The sequence below is a fragment of the Tyto alba genome, unplaced genomic scaffold (assembly GCF_018691265.1).
Source record: "Tyto alba isolate M040663 unplaced genomic scaffold, T.alba_DEE_v4.0 Super-Scaffold_14, whole genome shotgun sequence".
Taxonomy (NCBI): Eukaryota; Metazoa; Chordata; class Aves; order Strigiformes; family Tytonidae; genus Tyto; species Tyto alba.
The window spans coordinates 30845221-30867936 of NW_024881276.1; the positions used below are offsets into that span (position 1 = coordinate 30845221).

The following is a 22716-nucleotide window of genomic DNA, read 5'->3' on the forward strand; positions in this document are numbered from 1 at the left end:
TTCTATAGACGGTCAGTTACAATTAGTTTGTTGCTGTTTGTTTGTTTGCTTGGTTTGATGTGGTTTTGTTTTTTTTTGTCCTCTCTTGGCATATTCTCTGTTTTGACAGGCTAATTTTCAGTCAGTTGTTTTAGTATGAACTGGAGAGCTATAGAGGCAGTGCTGGGAAGTCACTACATCTGGAGTAAGATACCACGGCAGGATTAGGTGCAGAAGGTTAGAGAGGTGTGATCAAGAGCAGCAGCTCTTTTCCCTCCCGTGCCCCCTCCAGGTCTCTGGGAGGGATGGAGACGGGGCACGCTGCTGCTTTGGCAACCCTAGAAGCTTGGGGCTGTCGTCACAGACACCAGAGACTGTACCTGCTCCAAACTTTTCAGCGTAACAAAAGATGCAAGAAGATGATCTAACATGAGGAGGTGAAGAGAGGATAATGGTCTTATATATAGACAGCTGATTAAACATTGAAGAAACCAGCTAGATGTAGCAGCTTTGCAAAACCTGATTTAGGGGGAAGCAACTCACCCTTCAAGGCATGTTTCCAAACACAGAACAGATAGACAGTTACTTTCCTGAAGAGCTTACATTTGAAGCCTTGAGAGGCTTTGTTCCCCAGATGGCTCTGCTTCTCCAAAATCCATCTTAAATCGTTTCTGTCTCCATGTTGTCTCCTTGGCTGTGTTGACACAGCTATTCACAGGACTGTTGCAAACTAGATTAGGGAACTGGCAGAGGACTGGGGCATGTGTTTCGTTTGCACAGTCATTTTTGGTTCCCATTCCTGGGCCTTTTTGTTTGCTTGTTTTTCAATCTTAAGTGCTGGAAGAGCCAATTTTAATTAAAGTTCATGCTTATCTGGAAACAGGAGTGTTATTGAACAGTACTTCAATTAACTTGAATTGTGCAACTGTTTGTTGGTTGGTTGTTTTTTTTTTTTTTCCTTTCTTCCCCTTTATCCCCAGTCACTGAGAGATAGGCTAGACAGATATATGAAATGATGTGTGCACTTCTGGACTGTGATGCCTGTTAAAAAGCCCTCAAGCTGCAACTATTTAACTGCAAAGTCTTCTCAGCTCCATTGTTCATGTGGCTCTTGCTTAAAATATTACCGCTGGTCTTTTCTCTTCCTTCTTTTTAAAGAGTACAGAGCAGGTCGCTGCTTTCTGTCGCAGTCTGCATGAAATGAACCCTTCTGATTCAAGTGCTCATCCTCAGGAATTTACAGGACCCCAGCTGGCCACCATGAGACAACTCACAGATGCAGATAAACTGCGAAAGGTTATCTGTGAACTTCTCGAGACAGAACGCACCTATGTCAAAGTAAGGGGTCTCTATGTGTTGTTTCAGTCTACTAATATTTTTCCACCTCCTGGAAAATCTTGTTAGTTTCTTCTTTAATATTTCAGGTTGTTTCATGCATCTATCTCTTAGTTAACTTATATTCAATTTGGCAATCTGTGCCTAGAATAGTAACTTAAACCTCTGAAATAAGTAGGCTTTCCAAATTCTTATTCTATTATTTTGAAATTATTCAGCCGGTGTGCAGAGGAACACTGCTCAACAAGATCCAGTATTGATTTTGTAAGTAAAACTGTGTAAATGTTTCCTTTAACTATCTTAAATTCAGTGAAATCCAACTTATGCGTGAAAGGGAAAAATCCATAGAGTAGGTAAACGGCGATCTTTGCCACTTCAATAAATGTCCAGAGGAAGTTTGAGAAACCAACCTGGGAATCTTTTTCTGTATTTTAGGACTTAAATTGTCTAATGGAGAGATACCTGAAGCCTCTGCAAAAAGAAACGTTCCTCACACCAGATGAGGTATGTTAACTGTTGCTCATCTTTTTGCCAGGTAGCTTACACACACCCCTCATCTCTACCCACCCCCCAGCTTGACTTGCTTGTCTGAGCAAGGGCTATGGAGAAATTTTGAATTCCATTTTTTTAAGAATAATGAACTGAGTAGGGTATAAAGGTACTGATTAATAATGTATAGTCTGTCGGGTTTTTTTCCTGACATCACACTGATTGTACAATTGGACTGAGAATTACAGGAGTTCTAGAAAACATGATTTACCTGCAATGTGGTATTTTCGCTATCTTGTTTTTTTTTGTTTGTTTGGTTTTGGTTTTGTTTTTTTTTTTTTTTTTTTTTTTTGTTTGATTTTGTTGTTTTTTTTGTTGTTTTTCTTTTTTTTTTTCCTCTTATTAGCTGGATGTTCTCTTTGGAAATCTGACTGAAATGGTAGCATTCCAGGTAGAGTTCTTGAAAACTCTTGAAGATGGTGTAAGGCTGGTTCCAGACCTGGAAAAACTTGAAAAAGTTGAGCAATTTAAGGTAATCTCATTGTTTACAATCTGAGTAGTCCTTTAACAGTCTTCATTGTATTTATCTGACTACTGTCACTGTTCACCTGAAAACCTGCATCTACTTACACTTGAGTTCAGTTTTTAGCTAATACTGATCCTGCTACAGCTGTAGTTTATGCTACATTTAGCCGTACAGAGCACTAAAAATCTATAACACCATGTGCTTTTAGATGCTATTCTTGCCCTTCTGCCAGATTTCTTGTCTCAGACTGTCAGGAAAAGCTAGAAATGGAAAGTCACATAAAATCTTTGTTCTGACAAGTCTAATGTAGTAGTTCAGAAGCCTACTAGGTCTACAGATTGGAACTATAAATTGAATTCTGTATTTGGGCTTTTGGTGCATAGTGGAACTATATGGCAAATACTTCCAACAATCAGCAAATGTGCATCAGAGGGATAAATGTAAGCTAAAGATATGTAAACTTAATTTTAAATAAAGTAGGAAAATGTGGAAACAGAGATTTTGTTTTATTTCTAATGCAATTATGTACTGTATATATGGCAAGTAGCTACTACAGTGCTTTGTCCTTGGGGAATTTTACTCATGCTTTGAGCACTCACCTTGGGAGAGGACAGGATCTCTTGATGAATAATAATAATTCCCCTGGGATTGCTCTTCAGCTAACATAGAGTCCTGGAAGAGCTACTGAAAGAACTTGTCTTTTTGTGCCTATGTGGCCTTGCCATTAGGTGCTTGTCTGAAACAAGCATCCGTCATGAACACTGCCCTCATGTCACCAGAACACGGCTTTTGTTTTGTAGGAAATGTGCCCTTAATGGAGAGCACAGAGGCACTTTTCTTTTTTTTAGTGGAGGAAGCATCTGTTACCACTGAGTGCTCTGAGCTTTAAGAAAGAAGTGTAGAAGAAGCCTCCTTCTGGAGAGAGCTCTAGCTTCTGAGTGCTACTGCTTCTACCTCTTTCCATCAACCTCACCTTCAATTCTTCGCTATGGGCATAGTCTGAAAGCAGTGTTTGAAACAGGAATTTGGGGCTTCACGGTTTCAGTTCTGCAGTTTGCTTCCCTCTGCTGACTGTAGGCAAGCTGTCTATATGTTGTTTCACCCACCCACCCCACGTTATCTTGTTCCTAAGTGGGTAGCAGAGCAAACTCTTGACCATGGCATAGACATCTTGGGGAAAGATTGTGTTTGGCCCTTAGCATAAACTCATTTTCAAGAGAGTGAAGACCTTGGTGTGTTTGTGCAGAGGGATGATATTCTTACTTGCAGCTCCTTGGTGTCTTGATCCATTACAAAGTCAGATACCTCCACTCCTATCTGTGGCCTCTGGTCGTTACTTAGATCAATAAAGTTTTAAGCTCAAGCATTTAAATATAGTTCTGAAGCTGTGAACCTAGTTCCCTCTATAATCAGTGGTGCCTCCAGATCGTCGTAACTGGAACTTGGCTAATGATCTTAAACACACAGCCTGAATTCAGACACCGAGGCTGGGCCTGTTTCTTGCTAGATGGTGTGAAAACACTCTAAAAATGTAGTGTCCTGTCATCCAGAAACTAAATGGAAACTTCAGGTGACCTGGCAGAAGGGAAAATAACTAACTGGCTTTCATATGTGTTTGGTTTTTCCTAATGCTTTTTTCCTTTTTTACCTTTTTTTTTTTTTAAATCCTAGAAAGTGTTGTTTTCCTTGGGTGGATCCTTTCTTTACTATGCCGACCGGTTCAAGCTGTACAGTGCCTTCTGTGCCAGCCACACAAAAGTCCCCAAAGTACTGGTGAAAGGTAAGAGCCATGTGCTGGGCAAACAGAACTGGGCATGCAGAGAGAGAGATCGCAGCAACATGTTGTTTTGGGTTGGCACAGGTTGTCCTTGTGGGTATTGAGAGGTGGCCACTGCAGCCCAAACCGTGCAGGGCAAGCTGTGGCAGAGGAATGGGGGCAGACACATGCCTGGTTGCCCTCCAGGAGCCTTCGCAGTAGGGAAATAAGTCCATCTGGCCTGAGAGCCTGCCAGAGGGCTCTGGGCCATGGGTGTTCTTGGACCACCTTTGGTGTAATGATACCCAAGTAGCTCATTACAAGAGGTCATTAACCTTGGATGTAGTTTTTCCCCCCACACTTAATTTATTCTCCCTTGACATGTTCAGGTTTTTTTTCACTCATGTGGGGAGTGGAAAGATTTCATAAATAGGCAATGTGGTATGTGCTAATGGATCACTGTGTACTTTGGAACCAGGAGTGGTGGCACTTGTAATGACCTCTGGATCCTCCCAGAGTTTGCGCTGTGAATCCTTGCTAGTGACAATCCCACTGAAGCTCTGGCCAATGTGGTTGAACTCTGACACGCACTCAGAAAAGACAAGCCTGGGAGAACTTTTCATGGAAGCTGTCTAAATATTTTAACTTCACTGTGCTCTCTCTCTTCTTCCTCTCACCTTCATTCTAGTTTCCCTGAGAAGTTTCCATGTATGAATTCCTAGTAGAGCCTGGCTTGCTGAGATGGAGATAAATGAACTTACAAATGCTCATGGGCCTCTTTTCCTTGGAGTGATGTGTTTTCCCCTGTGAATGTGTTAATCTCTTAGAGTTAGCAGTGCTTCATGCAATTCATTTTTGGCCAAGACATTAAATAAACAAATGCTTCCAGTTGTAGGAGCAGTGCCATTAAGGGAGGAGCTCTTATTTTTCAGAGAACATCTGGATGCCTGACAATCAAAAGTTTTGGGTTTTTTTTTGCTGTGCACATTTTTTCCCATTTCTACTTGCAAACTCTTTATTTACCATGCTGCAAAGAATAGTTGGCATCTCTGTGGAATACATGAATAAATTATTTGTTTCTAGTCACATCTATGCTTTTTTTCAACATTATTTTGTTAAACCTTAATGTTAAGGCCATAGACTACGTAGATCTGGTTGTTTTGTTTTGCTTTTTCATTGCTGACTATTTATAAATGGGACATGGTTGTGCTTGAATTATTGTACAAACAGAACTTAAAATTTGATTGCAGTGCTAAATCTCTTAAAAAGCCTGGAAGTGTGTTTCAAGTGTAATTTGGTGTCCTCAGCTGAGGTGCAGGTGGCTTTTGGATTTGAAACCAAAGTTGCTTTGTTGAAATCAGGTGACTGCCTGCAAAAAACCCACCCAACCTTGGCAGGGGACACAGCTCTAATAAAAGCAATTGTGTGCAGTTGTTCCTGCACTGAATAACTTCTATGTCTAAAAATGCCACCTTCTCTGTATTTCCCTCCCTGTAAAAATTTATGTTCTAGTAAAGGGAGCAACAGAGAAAATGGTATTTTTATAAATTCAGTATCATTCAGGTAGAAAAGATGAAAGCAATCAGGTGTTTAGTCTGTCTATGCTCCCCAAATATGGTGCATTATCATAAATTTACTGCTTCCCGCCTCCTTACTAGCTCTTGATTTTTGTTGTTATTGTTTAGTACATTTTAAGATTTAATGAGGTAACAATAACCAGGCTCACCGATATTATAGGTCTACCTGTCACACTAGACTTGTGAGTAGTGACTTATTACAAATATCCAGTTTGAGCCTTTTCTTAAAGGAAACAGGTGATTAAAACAATTTATGCTGCTCTGAAATACTTGCAAGGCCAGAAATAGTGTGGATAGTGCAATTAAAAACTGCATGTATCAGTACGGTAGGTGGGTGCCTGTTGTAAAATCATAAATAGCATATCTGTGGCAAAGTACCAGTAACTCAAAACCTGAAGTGCATAAATCTAATACTGTGGACCTGATAAATCTGCACTTCATTGCAAAATGTCTCTGGATAAATTAATTTAAAGCTGGAAAAGTAATTTTTTCGGGGTAGCTGCTATCATGTTTGATTTATCCAATATCTTAATTTTATTCTTCCAGCCAAGACAGACACTGCTTTCAAGGCATTTCTGGATGCTCAGAATCCCCGACGGCAGCACTCCTCCACACTGGAGTCTTACCTCATCAAACCCATCCAGCGGATACTGAAATACCCTCTCCTACTGAAGGAGCTCTTTGCTCTGACTGATGTAGACAGTGAAGAACATTATCACCTTGATGGTAAGGAGCTAACATATGTTGCTCTCCCCTGTTTAACCTCTGATCTGGAATCTTCCTCCTCCCCCTTCCTCTCAGAAGTTTAAAAATACCTTTTGTCTCTTCACCTATCTCTCTGTCTGTCTTCTAGTGGCCATAAAAACAATGAACAAGGTTGCCAGCCACATTAATGAAATGCAGAAAATCCATGAAGAATATGGGGCAGTGTTTGACCAACTCATAGCAGAACAAACAGGGGAGAAAAAAGAGGTAACAGTTGCTCAAATTTAAGAGAAAAAGGATGTTATTTTGGTGCCTGTAGCATGAATGTTAAACTGTATCAAATATTTACCTCTCATGCTGTGTTGTTTAAGAGGATCCTGGTGCAAACAGGTAAATCCCAATCCAATTAAAAAACTGCTTTTCCTTGTATAGTTCAGTGAGTGGGACCAATGTAAAGAAGTGGTGGGTTAATTCACCTTCAGTGTTGTGCTTGGGTCAAAATCACATCCCAGCCTGCAGTTCACTATTTTGATGTCCATGTCTTGCTTGGCTCTCCTCATTTCACACAAATAATCTTGCCCCACCAGTCTGAGCAGAGTGGCATGCTGACGCAAGTCTGTACTAAACTCTTTGATCACTTTAAAGAGGTCAAAACGTGAGTTGCGGGGTCTGAGAAACTGCTGTTTTTCTTTTAGAAAGTGTGTTTGTGGTCTTGATACGTGAGAGAGCCTTGGGCTTTGGTCTAGATGTCTCATATGGCACGTATGCCAGGATGTGTGTTGGGGAAAGCAACTGTGGTTTGCTGTTAATCTGGGAGAGGAGACAGTAAACTCCTATCTTAGTGTTGCTCTTGTTATTGGGGAGACATTGGGTTGTTGTGCTGATGGTATCCGTGGCATCCTTTGGCAAAAATCAGACTTCACTGAGAGGAAGGTGGAGGAATGGGGTAACCTGGACTCAAAACTGGTGATAGCCCTTAGTTTCTCACTCTGGGAGACCATAAGTCAAAGTGAAAGATCTGGTTGCTGCAATATTACTAGGCATTTCTCAACAGTTGTTATGAACTCTATTATTAGCCAATTTCCAGCAATGTGGTTTTCACAGATGAGCCTTTGGGCAAAATAAAGAGCCGTAGAAACTGTGGGGAGGAAGTGGTTTGACCACTTCACATGATGAGGTCTCTAAACTTTACCCTAAGCTCTGTGTGTGTGTGTGGTGGGGGCTATGCTTAGACATTCAAACATAACAATGTTTGAAAGAAACTAGTAGGGAGAAAGGTAGACAAGGGAGAAAAAAAATGGAAGGAAAACGTGGTTTTCTGCTCTGACTTCCTACCAAGTTACGAGAGCTGGCCTCTTAGTTTGACTTCTAACGCGTGTTCACCAATTAAGGATTTACATGCATCTGTTGCTAACTGTCACAGTCTGTCTGTACATGCTTGAAGTCATCTGACGATATATTCCAAAAGTTTGCTTCTGAGGCATTTTTTGGTTTGTTTAGGAATAAACTTCAAGCAAGTTTTCTTGAATGGAAATTAAACTTTCTTGAACTGATTACAGGTTGTCTTCGTGCATATGTTTGTGTTGGCAGGTTGCAGACCTTTCAATGGGGGACTTGCTCTTGCATAATACAGTGATATGGCTGAACCCTCCTGCTTCACTGGGGAAATGGAAGAAGGAGCCTGAGCTGGCAGCCTTTGGTTTGTATTCTAGTAATTTTATTTCAGATGCCTAAGATTTTCAGCTGTGCCTTAGCAAATATCTGTTGAAGGTAGCTGAGTATTGCCTTCCTCAAGGTTGGCTGGAACTTAAAATCATATTTGTCTCTTTGCTGCAATGGTCAAATTCTGTTCTGTGTTGGTCTAAAACTAGTGGAGTGTTTGGAGGTGACTGCTGTAATAGCGCAAGAGTTTCTTAAACCCATATCCAAAACTATGAATTGAGAGCTATATAGAAAGGTATCTTGTCTTTTGAAAAGATATAGTTCACTAAGCTGATGACAGGTAACTCTACTTCACATCCTGTAGAATGGGTTGGGGACTTGCAGAGGCTTTGTCTTTTTTCTCGGTGCATTTTGCCAGAAAGAACTTGTATACCTATGCTTCAAAAAGTGCTTAAAAGCTAAGCCAGAACTCCCAGTGAGTTGCTTTGGAGTGGTCTGTCTCCCTCCAAGTATTCTTTCTTGGGTGGCCAAACTAGAAATTGAAACTGCTCTTGGCATAGATCTCAGGGTCTTTCCATTGCATTTGAACATGATCCCTTGGAAAGGTACCTGATTGCTTATATTGGCTAAATCATGTCTCTCTTACTTGCAGAATTATATCAAGTGATGCAGAGTGTGCTAGGTTTTCTTTATTTGTTCCTAAATTTCTTTACACGCAACAGGGTTTTTCCTTGTTTCTAGAAAGTGATGCTGGATAGGAAGCCAAAGATGTTTATTTTTGGTTTTGTTTTATACCAAACAAATAGTAGATGAAGACTCTTTCAGCTTTGCTCTGGAAGAGCATATAAAAATTGATTGCTTTCCTGTAAGTTGGGAAAGCACCTAGTCATACCCTGAAGCTGAGGGGCCTCATGAAAGGTGCTGGGAATGTGCAGCAACTCTTAATTACTCCAGAAGGCTTTAAATGTTTCATTAAATGTCCATGCAATTCAATCCTAAAATAAAAGGTGCGTTTGAGGCCTGAAGAAAGAGATCACAAGGAAATCTGGAGTCTTGAAAGACAATTTCCAGCTTCGTGTGGATGTTGTGTGGCAAAAGAGGAATTGGATTACACCTCTGCCTGCCAGTGGTGCTCACTTGTTAATTTAGTACAGATCACTGTCCCACCTAGGAGGGCTTCACATTCTGTCCAAGCACAGTCTCATCTGCTTGACTGGCTGGCTGCATGTAGCTGGATCCTGCTCATTTCTCTGAGGTGAATTTAGCCAGGGGGATTAAAGTTCTCTAAATTCTTGTATGGAACTGTTGCTGCTTGAGTAGTTGTTCCAATAACTGGTAACTTACACTCCTAAGTTTCAAGTGACTTTGAAGTAACCTGGGTTTGTGTACTAAAAGCAGTTGAGCTTAGGGTTTTTTGGGGAGAATATGCAAGAGGTAGGTTCACTCCTGCCTTTCCTCCCTGACTCGGGTGAGGGCTGTCTGAGGAGTTGAAAGGTCTGTGTGCTTGTGCACAGAGGAGAGCTGTTCCCAACCTTATTGACTACACAGCTTTTGTTTCTAACTTTCTCCTCTAGTGTTCAAAACTGCTGTGGTCCTTGTGTACAAGGATGGTTCCAAACAGAAGAAGAAACTTGTAAGTTGCATGGACTATTTTGATGATACCGTGTGTATTTGTGGTGCTACAATCAAGATTTGCTTTCCAGAAAGCCCTGGTGCTAGAGTGTGCTTTTGGATACGTGATTCTTATTCTCTGCCAGACAGCAGAGGTTTTGAGTAATGCCAAGTGGGCTGCTGTCTGGCCTGGGCACAGTGCTCTGCAAGCATTCATTTGGTTTATCCTTTGCTCTCTGCGGGACTAATCATTCCTGTGGCCTGCCACATCCATTCCATGCTGTGGAGTGGACTTCCATGAAACAGTGTGTTGCCTTGAATGTTCCTCTGGTGTTTGGCGCTCTGATCAGTGTATGCGAATCAAATATGAGCGCTGATGCCTGTCAACTTCCCTAGTGAAGCACAATGTCCTCGCTTCAGTTCTGGCTGTCACATGCCATGGAGCAGGTGCTGACTGCTCTTAGCTAAATTAGGTGTGCCTACAGTATCTATCAGGGGATCCTACTGGAGTTTGGGATTAAAAGTTAAATCTAAGCTTGACAGTAAACACATGCCTGCTACGATAGGGAACACAGTTTATAGTATTAGAGAAAACTTTCTGATTTCCACGCATGGCATAAATCTAAGTGTGATTTGAAATGCTTGTATGGTTGTTTTCTAAAGTCAGCTGACCACAGAATAACTTTGGAGTGACTGATAAGAGTTGATCGGTCTAATGGTTGCTTCTGTCTAGAATTTAGCAAGACCTTCATAGATAGGCACATCCGTGGTGCTGGTTAGTAAGTCGTTGTACTGAGAGAAGAGGAATTGCAATAAGTCTCTAGCTGGACATTCTCAGTTGAAAGCAATGGAGGCTTTTGCGTCTGTCTATCCCAAGGTGTCTCATTTCCTAACAGTATTTTGAAATTCTTCCAGGGAGGATCACATAGAGCTTCAATTTATGAAGACTGGGATCCGTTCCGCTTTCGCCACATGATACCTTTAGAAGCACTGCAAGTTCGAGCATTGGCAAGTGCAGGTAATGTTCCCACTGCGTGAATTTGGCAGGGTTCTTAATGTTTGGCCTGGGGGCATTCACTGACCAATGTTTGTCCTTGATATATGTGTATGCAGCTTCTAAGGCCTCAGCAAGGAACCCCCAACCTCAACATCCATAATAGCCCTGGAGAAAAACATAGGGGCAGAAGCTCCAGTTGTGTGTCTCCAGCTTGTCAGAACTTTTCTGAAGCCAGTCAGGGTTCTGGAAAAACAGGACGAAGTAGTTGTTGACTGTGGTTCACTCTGTTCCTTTTCTGGAGACTAGAAGGAAATCTTGCAGCTGTGAAACAACAGAGCTATTGATTTTTTTTTTGTGTGTGTTGTTGATAGCTTCATGTGAAGCTTACTATATTAAAAAATTCAAAATTTTAAACAAGTTTCTCCCCTTCTAATGCATAAGTGAAAGTGGGAAGAACATAGGATGTGGCAGTAAAATATGACAGTACTCTGTGGAATACCTGAAAAGCTGAGGGGATAGGTTTTGTATTTTTATGGGACTGAGTGCATATAAAGTACTACCAGATTTTGTAGAGTTTAAATGTCTGTTGTTTCATTAGTCACTTGTCCACTGCTGCCTTTCAGCCATAAGTTAGTATTATTTGCAGTGTGTTATCTGTTGTCCCAGATGGTCTTAAACCATTTTTTCAGGATTGTGGAATAAATACTCTAATTTGGGGTTAAATACGAGAAACTGTTGTGTGAAGTGCTCCTTGGTTTTGACTTTAGATGCAGAGACCAATTCTGTATGTGAGATTGTCCATGTTAAATCTGAGTCTGAAGGCAGGCCAGAAAGAACCTTTCACCTTTGCTGTAGGTAAGTGTGTTTCCACATTTTCAATGGCAGCTACATCTCTGGGTCCCAGCTTGCCTATGCCTTTCCTTTAAGGTAATCTGGGAAGAGCCAGTAGGAAAAGTGGGAAGAGGGTGTTAAAACCTTACTTCTGGCAGGCAGAATTCCATAAAATGTATTAAAATAAAAGCATATATTTGATCAGCTTTGCACCTTTATGGGAATATCCTTATTGCAATTTTCCCTTCACAAATGTAAATCCAACTAAACTCCAGCATTGGATTTTTATGTCGAGTAGCTGCTCATGTGTCTTGTTCAGCTGGTACTTTCATGCCACCAAGGTCAACCTCTGCTCTTAGGGCATTGCACTCTCTTCAAGTAAACCTTGTCCGTCTTGTGGTGGTTGCCCTGATGTGTTTTAGAGTTCAAGTAAGAACTTGGTACACAAGTTCACCAGGGTCTAAAGGAGCTGATACCAAGCCAATTCCTACTACTAGGTAGTAGAGGGTTGCAGGACTTCTGCTTGGTGTGTGTGTGTGTTTACAGGAATCAAACTGAGATTTAATTAGCCACCAAAGGTCAACTTGATGTTTATCAGGCAAAGAGAAGTGCATGGTTGATGTTGGAGGAGAAGGAAGCCTCAAGACTGGTGAATGGCTAAATATTTTGTTAATGAAGTGTATTCGTTTCCTTGGATATCCATCTCAATGATTATAGATTCACCTTTGCTTTGAAAATACTGTAGTAAATGGACTATTCTCTGGGGGAAATGCGTGCCAGTCAGTTTGTATTGTCTTAAATTCAGAACTGGTCATTATTTACCTCATTTACATCAAGCTTTTAGCAGTTCCCGAGAGATAATGCTGCCTTTTGCATTCTTGCCTATTTTTCAGTTCACCAGAACACAGGAAGGACTTTCTGAAGGCAGTGCACTCGATTCTGCGGGATAAACACAGAAGACAGCTTCTTAAAACCGAAAGTTTGCCCTCATCCCAGCAATATGTTCCTTTTGGTGGAAAAAGATTGTGTGCTCTAAAAGGTGCAAGGCCAGCCATGAACAGGGCAGGTACTGTAGGGCTACAGACTTTCAAGATCCCAGTTACCCCAGCACCGTTGTAGGACATGTGGTGGTGTCTGTTACTTGTATATTAGGATTAGCATTCTCTCCTCTGTATGTAAAAACTGCTGGTTTTCCATGCTTCACCTCCTTGAGAGCCTTAAATTGACTCTATTTACCTTGCTTTGCACTCAAGGCTCAGCTTCAGAGCAGTCCTCCTGGCATGGAAGGAAGAAATGGGATTCCTGTTCATACTGATTGGCTGTGCACTTTAATCTGGAAATGGGTTTCAGCTGAACAAAGCAGAAGCCCGCTGCGTATTTCTTAAAAGCATGTACAGAATTTTGAGCAAACCCTAGCACTTTTAAACTAAAATGCACAAGAAAAAATCAGCTCCCCCGAGTGAGTGGCTTGGTTTGAAGAGATAGCTTTGTATGTCCTCCATTTTAGCCTTTTTAGCTCTATTGCTAAAGGGCATGTGCTTCTGCTTCTCACATTTTGAGAAGCATGCACTTGATACTATTATTTTTGTAATGGCCTGACCTAAACCGCAGATTTTCCTTTTCAGTTGACTTCAGGCAAAAACAATGAGAAAATCCCAGGGAAAAGCAGGTTTTCATTTTCAGAACACTAGATGATGGAGGAAAGAAATATTTGCTTCCACCTGAAAAGTACACGGCGCCGCTGCATGTTTTGTTCTGGTCTGTTATTTATTTTTTTTTTCTGCTCATTAGATCCAGCAATGTAGACAACCAGGCTTTCTGTTCCTCCTCTGTAATGGGCAGGCCAGACCAATAACATTTGCAGCATGGCTTCTCACTTGGGGTGTTGCTAGCCGTCTGCTTCAGAGACACTTAAAATCATAAGAAGGAAGAGTCAAAGGCGGGCCAAAATACAGCTGTTTTACCACAGTGCTGCTTCAGTCAGCCTGTGGGGCTAATCTGCTGCAGATGCCAAACCTCCTTTCAGTTTGGCACATTTGCATGATGAGTTCTGCAGAGTTTAAAATCTCCTCTTAGAGTCCAGACCTCTCGCTACAGTTAAATTTTGCAACTGCTGAGCTGTTGTACTTGATGCATGTTTTGTGGCTCAGGGATATTAAAATACAACCCCGCCCCCAAGCTAGAGTTTAGTAAAGACATACTGAAAGTGCTAAGGTGCTGTTTAGTGGAGGGGGACAAACTATAACCTCGGAGTTCACCTGCTTGCCATGGAGCTACGTGTGTGTGCACGTAAAGCGCCGGAATGCCTGCAGGTCCTTCAGCTGCAGGATTCGTCCCCTGCTTTGCCTCACAAGCCTCTTATGAAGATGTGCCAACACAGAAGATGTGAATTTGCTAATTGGGCCAGTTGCAAAAGCTAGTAGACCAGCTGATGCTGAGTAAGGAACTTCTGAAAGTTTTTCTGGGTTTGGGGATTTTTTTGCTTTTTGTTTTTTCCCCCAGTAGGGAGGGAGCGGGGAAGGGAGTAGCAGAGCCTGGACAGGAGGGAACTTACTTCCTCATAAATAATGCAACAACTGCAGCATCGTCAGCACTGAGGTAGCTACTTGGAAACCTACAGTGTTGCTCTTACCCAAGACAAGGCAATTTCTGGTACCAAGGCGTAAGGCTAGTTGGTTTTCACGGTGTGCTGACAGCAGGGCACTGCGTGTGAGAAGCTGAGCTGAACAGATGCACTTTGTGCTGGCTGGCTGGCTGCCTACTGCTTAGGAGGAACGGTAATTGTGGGCCATTATCCCAACTGTGGATCTGAGTAGCAGAAACTCCTTTTCCAGCTGGAGAGAGACCTGTGCTGAGGAGCTGGGTGAAGTGTGACTTGCCCGCAGGGAGGATGCCGAATGACTAGGTCATTCGTGGGAGTCTGCCTGCTTTGTGCCTAGTGGTGTTAAATAAAGGGCCCCTGGAAGACTAACTTTTTACAGAGAGTTGTACCGTGTGTAAAAAGCCTGTGGGGTTTTATCTTTGTGTGTGCGCAGTGTCAGCCCCAAGCAAGTCTCTTGGGAGGAGGAGGCGGCGGCTGGCCCGAAACAGGTTTACCATTGACTCAGATGCCGTCTACACGAGCAGCCCTGAAAAAGAGCCCCAGCAGCCCCCGCACAGTGGGGACACTGACCGCTGGGTAGAGGAACAGTTTGACCTTGCTCAGTATGAGGAGCAGGAGGACATCAAGGAAACGGACATCCTCAGCGATGACGATGAGTACTGCGAGGCCGTGAGAGGGGCCGTGGCCGACCGAGACCTTCGGGAGCGGCTGCAGGCGGCCTCCATCACGAGCAGCCAGCCCTGCCGGGGAGAGCACCCGCGCCGGGCCACGGACACGCACGCCTCCAGGATGACCCAGCTGAAGAAGCAGGCGGCCTTATCCGGCATCAACGGCGATGTGGAGGGCCACGGCGAGGAGGTCATCTGGGTTCGGCGTGAAGACTTTGTCCCCAGCAGGAAACTGAACACAGAGCTCTAAACCGGTCCCCTTCCCCTCCCGGATGCATAGGTCTCCCCCTCCCGCCCTCCATCCCTCCCTCTTGCCCCCGCGCACCGCGGAGAGCCGATCCCGATAGATTGCACACTTGCACACACCATTTCGGCAGCTGAATTGGTCCGAAGCCATGAGGCCACACTTTAGGCAACTGTAAAACGCTCAAAACCTGGAACAGAATAAGCTTGAGGTCCTGTCTTACATTACCAAGGGCTTTCACACTATGTTATTTATTCTAAAATAATCAGGGGCTGAAATTAAGTATGGGGAGAATATCATCACTGGAAAAGAAATTACTCTGGATGTCTTAACCTACGCGCAGCAAACTAGCTTAAACAATAGCACAACGACCAGAGGGTTTTATAGCTGTAAAACGTCAGTCGTAGGTTCATCTCCTTAATGAGGAAACTGCCTTTTTAACGTGTACAGTTGCAGCATTCTTATTACTTTTCCCTCTTTAAATGTAAGAGAATATACATGTATTTTAGGAATGTGTGAGGAAAGGTTTGGGATTTATGTTGTGTTAAGTCCTCTTGGTCTGTGACTGGTCTAATTTAATGTCAATGTCGGAAGCTCTAGTTTTACATAACGCTATAAAGATGCCAAACTCTTTTAAAAGAGATCCAAATTTAACACTTGAAGAAATATTTTTTTGTATTTTACCTGAGATGCAGGGGCACAAAGGGATAAGAGTTTTACAGCGTTAGCATAGCTCCACGTCTAGGATACGAGGCTAGCTTTTTGCAGAGGGTGAGGAATGGTGGTTTTATATTCAAATATGAACTGGAAACTCTTATTTAGGTATAACTTTCTTCAGGAAAAGGATTATTGTATATGTTTGAGACTGGAGTTTAGTTAGATAATAAAAAGAATAAAATAAAATTACATGACTGAATTGTAGTGGACCAAATGGATCCATGGTGTAACCTCGCTGGAGCCAGTGTAGCAACATCATAGATCTGTTTAGTCCGCTCTCTCTGGCAGAGTTTGGGCTTAGGGGACAGGGAGTTCATGGCCAAAAAACTGACCTCATCCACTCTCCTACTGTGGGTGAAACTAGTGTATTTTAATTCCTTTATAAAAGCTTTTCCACTGCAATGGAGTATGAACAAGCTCTACACAAGCAAATCTCTAGCGTTTAAAATCTTTTATTTAAACATCTAAAACAGGGTAAAATGTGACTAAAATCTTGTGGTTTTTAAGTAGACTTCCAAATACGAAACACAAAATAGCACTTTTTTTTAAGATTTATATAGCTTTTCCCATTTCAGTTTCACCTATAGGAAAAAGACAAAGATTATATGAAATTTTCTTTTTTTTTGCTGGTATCTATTGATGTTTGACACATTAGTAGGTACTTTGAAAACCTGAAATTTTATAATAGCTTTAGGATTATATTTTATAAAATCCACTCTTGACTATATTTTAAAACATAACAAAAATTATTTCCCCCCAAAAAATCCATCACTGTCTTTGTGTCCCAGCTAGCATTCTCCCCTTGCCCCTCCCCTTTCTGGTTTCTGGTGCACTATACTTGATCTTACGAAAGCTTTCTCTATTAACTTTTTGCTATCTTCTGATTTCTTTTCGTAAAAGCTTTAGAAAGGTTTCTATACCCTTTGTATTATCACATCATTGTTTCATATCATCTACCTGTCAGTTGTGTCCCAGCGTGTTAGAGAAGCGGAGGTTTTAGCTGTCCTATGCTGTACCCAGCGGAATACAGTCAGCGCTGAAATACTGGAAGGCTGGTACTGCGAAGGTACCGTTGTTCTTGTACATAATGTCATGACATGTCTATGTCAAAGGTTCTTATATATTTCTTTTATAAGCTGAAAGAAGGTCTATTTTTATGTTTTTAGTTCTATGAATGGAACGTTGTAAATGCCTGTCAGAAATAAAATACTGGAAAAAAAATATGAGAGTGGTGTGTGTACATGTGTACTCCAAGACCGGTGCCTCTCTCAGTAGAAGCAAGTCCTACAGTAGATGAAGCTGTTGGGATCACTCTCCTGGCTTTAATAACCTGTCGGGAGTCTCCTTAATTGCAAGGTTTCCACCCTTAGCAGTGTGTGCAGATGTTCCCTTAGAACCGGGACAGCCTGTCTTGGCTCTGCTCTCTGGTGGGCTCTGAGCTCTGGGGTAGATAACAGCTCCTCTGGCCAGCACATGCCGAGCTTCAGCCTGTCCCACATGAAAGGCTGGGGCAAGCTTTTCTTGTTCTTGTTGGCCTCCTTTCTCTCCTAGTGAAACCTCATATTTATTTGTTTGTTTGTTTATTTATTTATTTATTTATTTCTCCAATGGAAGGTCCAAGCCTGGAGCCTTGACTGTTACAGAATGGAAAACAAGACAGGATATCAAATGCTGGATGCAAGTATTTGCCCGCAGTGTTTGGCATGCACCTTGGCACAAAATGAAGCTTTCCTGTTGTGGGACCGCTAACTTTAAAACGGCGTGTTCAAGTCTGTAACTAGCAGCACGGCTCCCCAAGTCCGTGAAACTGCATCGACCTCTGCTGAAGCATGAGTGCGAAGCGTGCTGCTGCTCGCTTGTGGGCTCTGCAGAGATCAAATGTGAAAAGTATAAACTTCTATTTTAAATGCCACAACCTTTCTTTGGATGGGTTCACCTGTTCCTCTCTTCCACTGTTTAGTTTTTACTAGCTACTGCAATGTTTCCAGCAACTGACTTCAGCTTTCAGATTGTATACGAACCTGCTTAAAGAGCTTGTCCTACTGCAATGACATCATCCCTTGCATTAAAAATTCATATTTATCACGTATCAAGCCTAACACAGAAGGTGTGATAGGTGGGAAGTGTAGTGCTATGCAGGAGTTCTTGTATTCTCACCTGCCAGTTGCTGTAGCTTAGGAAAGAGCCCTCAGGTAAGGCTCAGCTTGTATTTTGCAGAAGTGAGAGTTGCCATTTTCATTATTGCATCCATAACTAGTCATGCCTGTTTCTTTTTCTATGCTGGTCATAAGGAACCTTAAGTGTGTATTTTTAAGAGAGAGGCAAAAAGTAGCAAATTCCAATTATGTTGGAAGACCTCTGCAGTCTTGCCGTGGCCATTTTTTTGGCCAATCACCCCCCCCAGGCCCTTCCCCACCCCCCTTTGAGGTTCTGAACTTTAGTCCAAATGTAAGAAGGAGCACACCATGGGCAGGAGCTTCCCTGGCCTGTGGGTGAGACCCTGACTCCCACTGCTTTTCTGTAGGGGAACTAGGACTAGCGATGTACAGGCAGTTGGGTTACGTGTGTGTATTCTGGAAGATTGTCCCCAAAACGTGGGCTGGTGGACTTGAGGGAACTGGTTTATTAGAAAGCAAGGTGTTATTGCCAGAGCTGAGAGGAGATCCTCGCGCAGCCCCTTGGTCTTGCCCTCTGCAGAGCAGCAGCAGTGGTCTTCATGGGGAGAGCACAGGCAACCTGTACCACCGAGGTTTGGGAACGGCTTTTCTTAACTCTAGTCTTACCAGTCAGCTGTTTTTTGTTTTCTTCTCTAGCAGACCTACTTTGCTTGCACCGGCTTCAGGACAACACAGGAAACACTGACTTTCTGTGGCTATTGTCTCTACAAATAGCATGTCAAGAATGTGACCCCGCTCCCTGCATGCAGCTGTTTTAAATGTGGCCAGATAATGGTGGAGACAGCAAACGGTGCTTCCCACGGCTCGTGTTCCTGCTCCCAATGTCTTCAGCAACTTGTTTTCCTTTCATTTTAATTTTATTCTCAACAGTTGCTGAGGTACTGCTAAAGAGGTACTTCTGCTTTTTTAATCCTTTCAATTTCAAGACCTGTCATGCATGTTGATTGAAGACTGTCAGCGTGTCAGTATTACTTAATGAATCCAATCCAGCATTTTGGAAGCTTGCTGCAGCTCTGCCTTATTCTGGGGGGCGGAAATGAGGGGAAAGAAAGCCTTTGAAAAATTGCTTCCTCTGTTTCTTCTTTCCTTCAGCCACATCCTGTTAATAATAGATAGTACCTCTGCATTATACCTGGGCATGAGCTGGGGTAGGTTTTTGAAATAATGAAATCTTGTAGCAGCCTTGGGGCCTGGCTAAATTGTTCCCATATTAAGCTTGACATATGAAGTCAGGTGGAGGAGTACCCACAAGGTCGTGCAGCGAGTCCGTGGTACCAGTGACGGGCTTATGGAAGGCTGTTTAGCCATCAGTCTGGATGATGTTTCCTTTTCGTTAATGTAAAGAAGTAATTGGCTGTAGTAAGGAATCCTTTCTTGTGGCAGAGTAATAAAGTGCTCAGAGAAGTCACACAGGCTGCCTGGACAGCAGGGATTTGTTTGTCCATTATGTGCAGCTGTGGTATCGAGTTTGCTTTCTCCTTTCCGTTCTGTGTTTCCAATCAATTTAATAAGAGGAGGAAGGATGATGATGATGAGTCAGGAAATAATTGTATCCAATGAAGTATTTTCCATGCGACCTTCAAAATAAAGCCATGGCTCCTGTGACAGTTCCCCCCCATGCGCGGATGTTGCGGGTGATGCTGACTGCACACAGCTCCTCAGGGGAGTGTGCCTCGGTGGGCTGGGAAGAACAGCTTGTGCAGGCTGTGTCCTTGGGGAGTTTCAGGAACCATGTGGAGAAAGCCCCGAGCAGCTGGCCCTGCCTGGGGCAGGAGGTTGGACTGGACACCTTACGGAGGGGCCTTCCCTTCCCACCTGCGTTATCCTGTGGTGCTGTGACTCATCCTCCGCACCCCTCCGTACCCACTCACACAGGATAAGTTTCAGTTTGGGAGGTTTTGTTGTTGTTTTGTTTTGGGGTTTTTTTGGTTCCTTTTTTTTTTTTTTTTTTATTTCGTTTTGATTGGTTGGTTGGTTGTGTTATTTTGTTTGTTTTGTTGTTTTTTTTTTTTTGTGTGTGGTGTTTGTTTTTTTTTGTTTTTCAGTCAGGAACAAACTGCAAAATGTTATTTTGAACTTTGTATCAAAAGATGATAATATTGCAATGAAACCAAATAGAAAAACTCCTAGGAGATAAAGCTTGGTGACAATCTTCCATAGGAAACAGTAGGAGCACAGATTTACTGTGGGGATGGGACAACTGAAGAGACCATAAGTCACCTTCTCATGATCCTCTCACCCCCAGTGAGAAGTGTTTGGTGCAGATGTAGATATATTTCCTGAGATGCCTCAGGTCTACTAAACACTGTAAATGGCACAAGTGCCCGTTTGCCACTAATCCTTGGGTCCTTGCTGCAAAAACATCACTTGACTTCTATCCAAACGGTGTTTGGGTATACAAAATCATGTTTCCTAATCCCCTGTCATCTCCCAGTTGAAGCAAAATATTTGAAACGAGAAAATCTCCCCTTAACCCCCTCTTTTGGCCCATCGGAGTTGAAGGTACTACTCCCCCTCCTCCCAGAGCCCAGTAGGTGCCTGAAGTCAGCATCCTACCAAGAATGTGGCTATTCTGAAGGGGGGATCCCTTGGGAAAGGTTGACTGCAAGGGGCAATGGAGGGTAGGGTATGCCTCGGGGCTCCCCTCCAGACACAACCAGGGTCTCACCTCAATCATCACCCACAGACATATGTCTAGGGGAGAAGAGCAGAGCAAATGTTTGTGATACTTCAATGCTTACGCTCCCAGCTCCTAAACATGGGCACATAGTGCTATTTCATGGTGTAGTATCTTAAGGCATTTCAGAAGATCCCAAGGTGAATTCAGCTGCCCACACGTACTCAGTAGCAACATTTCCTTCAGATGTCTAAGAGGTCCAAGACATCTGTCTGCGTGGGGGTGCAGGAGGACACAGGCGCTTCAGGTGAGCTGTGCTGTTACAGAGGAGCAGCTGGAGTGTGGTGGGCAGCTCAGATGCCGCGAAAGGCAACCGAAGCCCACGCTGTAGGTTTAGTAGCTCTCCAGTGACTTCTGCTCCAGGAGGCTGTCTAGTGTGCCCTTGAATCCAGGTAAGCTTTTTGCATCCAGGCATCCTTTGGCAAGGAGTCTCAGGGTCTGATACCCAGACAGGGATGTGCCACCTTCTTTTGGTCATTCTGAATTTTGATCCAACTAGTTTCATTTGGCACCCACTAACTTTTTACATTGGAGGAAACTGTGAAGAGCCAATCTCTACTTATTTTCTTCACATCATGCATAACTTTAGAAAACATTGTCGTATTCCTCATAGCCAGCTTTTTTATCCAGACTGAGACCTTTCAGGTATTCAAAGAGCCATTAATCCAACTCATTGATGCCACAGGACTTTATTTTCCATCCGCAAAAGATAATAAAAAGTATGAGGGTGTGACAGTGAAAAGAAGTAGAAATTAAACATTTTGAATATGTTGCCAGCAAGCTTGACAGGGATTGCTAGAGTGGTTAAACTTTGCAGAGCTCCACGTCTCTCTAGGGGATGACAATAAAAGGCACAGAAAGGAAATGGCATGAAAATGGGGTATGGTATATGCAGCAGTACCTACAGCAGTGGCATCTCTTGCGGCAAGTTAATGTTTCCTACTTAAGGTAGGATTATCTTCAGTTTGTAATACTAGCAGACTAATCCAAAACCTTCAGGAAGTCAGTGAAGTAGTGAAATGAAGAAATAGAGTCAAGACGTCAAGCAGAAAGCAGCACACAACTAGAGGAGCACGCACACAAGCGGTGACAAAGTGGCTCGTGTACGCCAGCTTGCTGTGCACTTCACCGCACCAGGTCTGCGATCCTTCCCGCTGCTTTGGCTTAAAAACTCGGCGCTACCACGAGCCAACCGTCTGCGCGAAACAGAGGAAGGCAGAGGGAGACTTCCTCCTGCAGTTTCTCCTGCAATTCCATGCCCAGTTTGGAGAGGCGAATACCGACACTGGTTTCGAGTGCTAGGACAGCCTCCAGTAGACTGTGTGCTGCAGAGGTGTGCCGAATCCCTGTGTCACATCTGTGCAATTAGCTGATGACTGTGTGCAATCACACATTGTTACAATAGCCAAGTAATCTCCTCTCGGGGAAAAAATGTTTGAAATTAAATAGGTAACCTGAGGAAATAAGAAATAATTAGAAATAGCATATTGAAAAAAAAAAAAAAAAAAAAAAGAAGGAGCAAGAGGGCCTGAAATTAATTAATGTTGCAGGAACCGGATCAAAGCCAGAAACTGAGATTCATAAAGCTGCAGAGAGGCATGAATAGAATATTAAGTGTGTGCTACACTCTCTACGGAAGGAGAGCAGGCTCCGAAACAATACTTGGGGTGCTTGGAGCGTGGCAAGGGAAAAGCCAAGCGCTCCCCCATGCCCAAGGGCCAGCACGCAGCTCTGTGTTTTCAAAAAAGCGCTGGGCAAACCTCTGCACTCACTGTACCTACAAGAATTGCTCTAGGTACTATCTTGCACCAGGTGTGCTCCTGCTGCTCAGGCCCCCCCCCAGGCTCCCCCATGTTAATCCCCAGGGTAGCACACGGCCACAGGAACATTTTGCCTGGCCACGGTCTTGGGGAGACTAAGGGAGCCCCACAGCACAGACACGGGCTGTCGCCAGTGCCCGGGCACAGTCTCTGGAGCTACATTTGAAATCTAATTGCACAGCCATAGTTCCAGCAGCTTTCCTTTCAATTCCTAGAGAAACCGCCCGTTGCTCTGTACGGTCGCTGGGTCAGTCCAGTGTGAGTCATGGCTCCGTGGGTTTCCTCCGTGGGAATCTGCTGAGCCCGGGGCCTGCTCATGGGAGTGACCGATGCACTTTGGTCC

The 22716-nt window shown here is 43.2% G+C and overlaps 1 protein-coding gene across 11 annotated transcripts in view; it reads left to right on the forward strand.

The window, feature by feature from the left end:
• TIAM1 (TIAM Rac1 associated GEF 1) overlaps window positions 1–16918 on the forward strand; it is a 188683-nt gene extending 171765 nt beyond the window's left edge. For all 11 annotated transcript variants that reach the window (XM_042788618.1, XM_042788619.1, XM_042788620.1 and 8 more), the window contains 12 exons: window positions 1138–1317; window positions 1750–1818; window positions 2210–2335; window positions 4001–4109; window positions 6209–6388; window positions 6516–6634; window positions 7958–8066; window positions 9604–9662; window positions 10556–10658; window positions 11405–11492; window positions 12362–12534; window positions 14504–16918. In XM_042788618.1, the coding sequence (XP_042644552.1) occupies window positions 1138–1317; window positions 1750–1818; window positions 2210–2335; window positions 4001–4109; window positions 6209–6388; window positions 6516–6634; window positions 7958–8066; window positions 9604–9662; window positions 10556–10658; window positions 11405–11492; window positions 12362–12534; window positions 14504–14988 (1800 nt within the window). In that variant the 3' untranslated portion in view covers window positions 14989–16918. The remainder of the gene's footprint in view (window positions 1–1137; window positions 1318–1749; window positions 1819–2209; window positions 2336–4000; window positions 4110–6208; window positions 6389–6515; window positions 6635–7957; window positions 8067–9603; window positions 9663–10555; window positions 10659–11404; window positions 11493–12361; window positions 12535–14503) is intronic.
• The last annotated feature ends 5798 nt before the right edge of the window (window positions 16919–22716 follow it).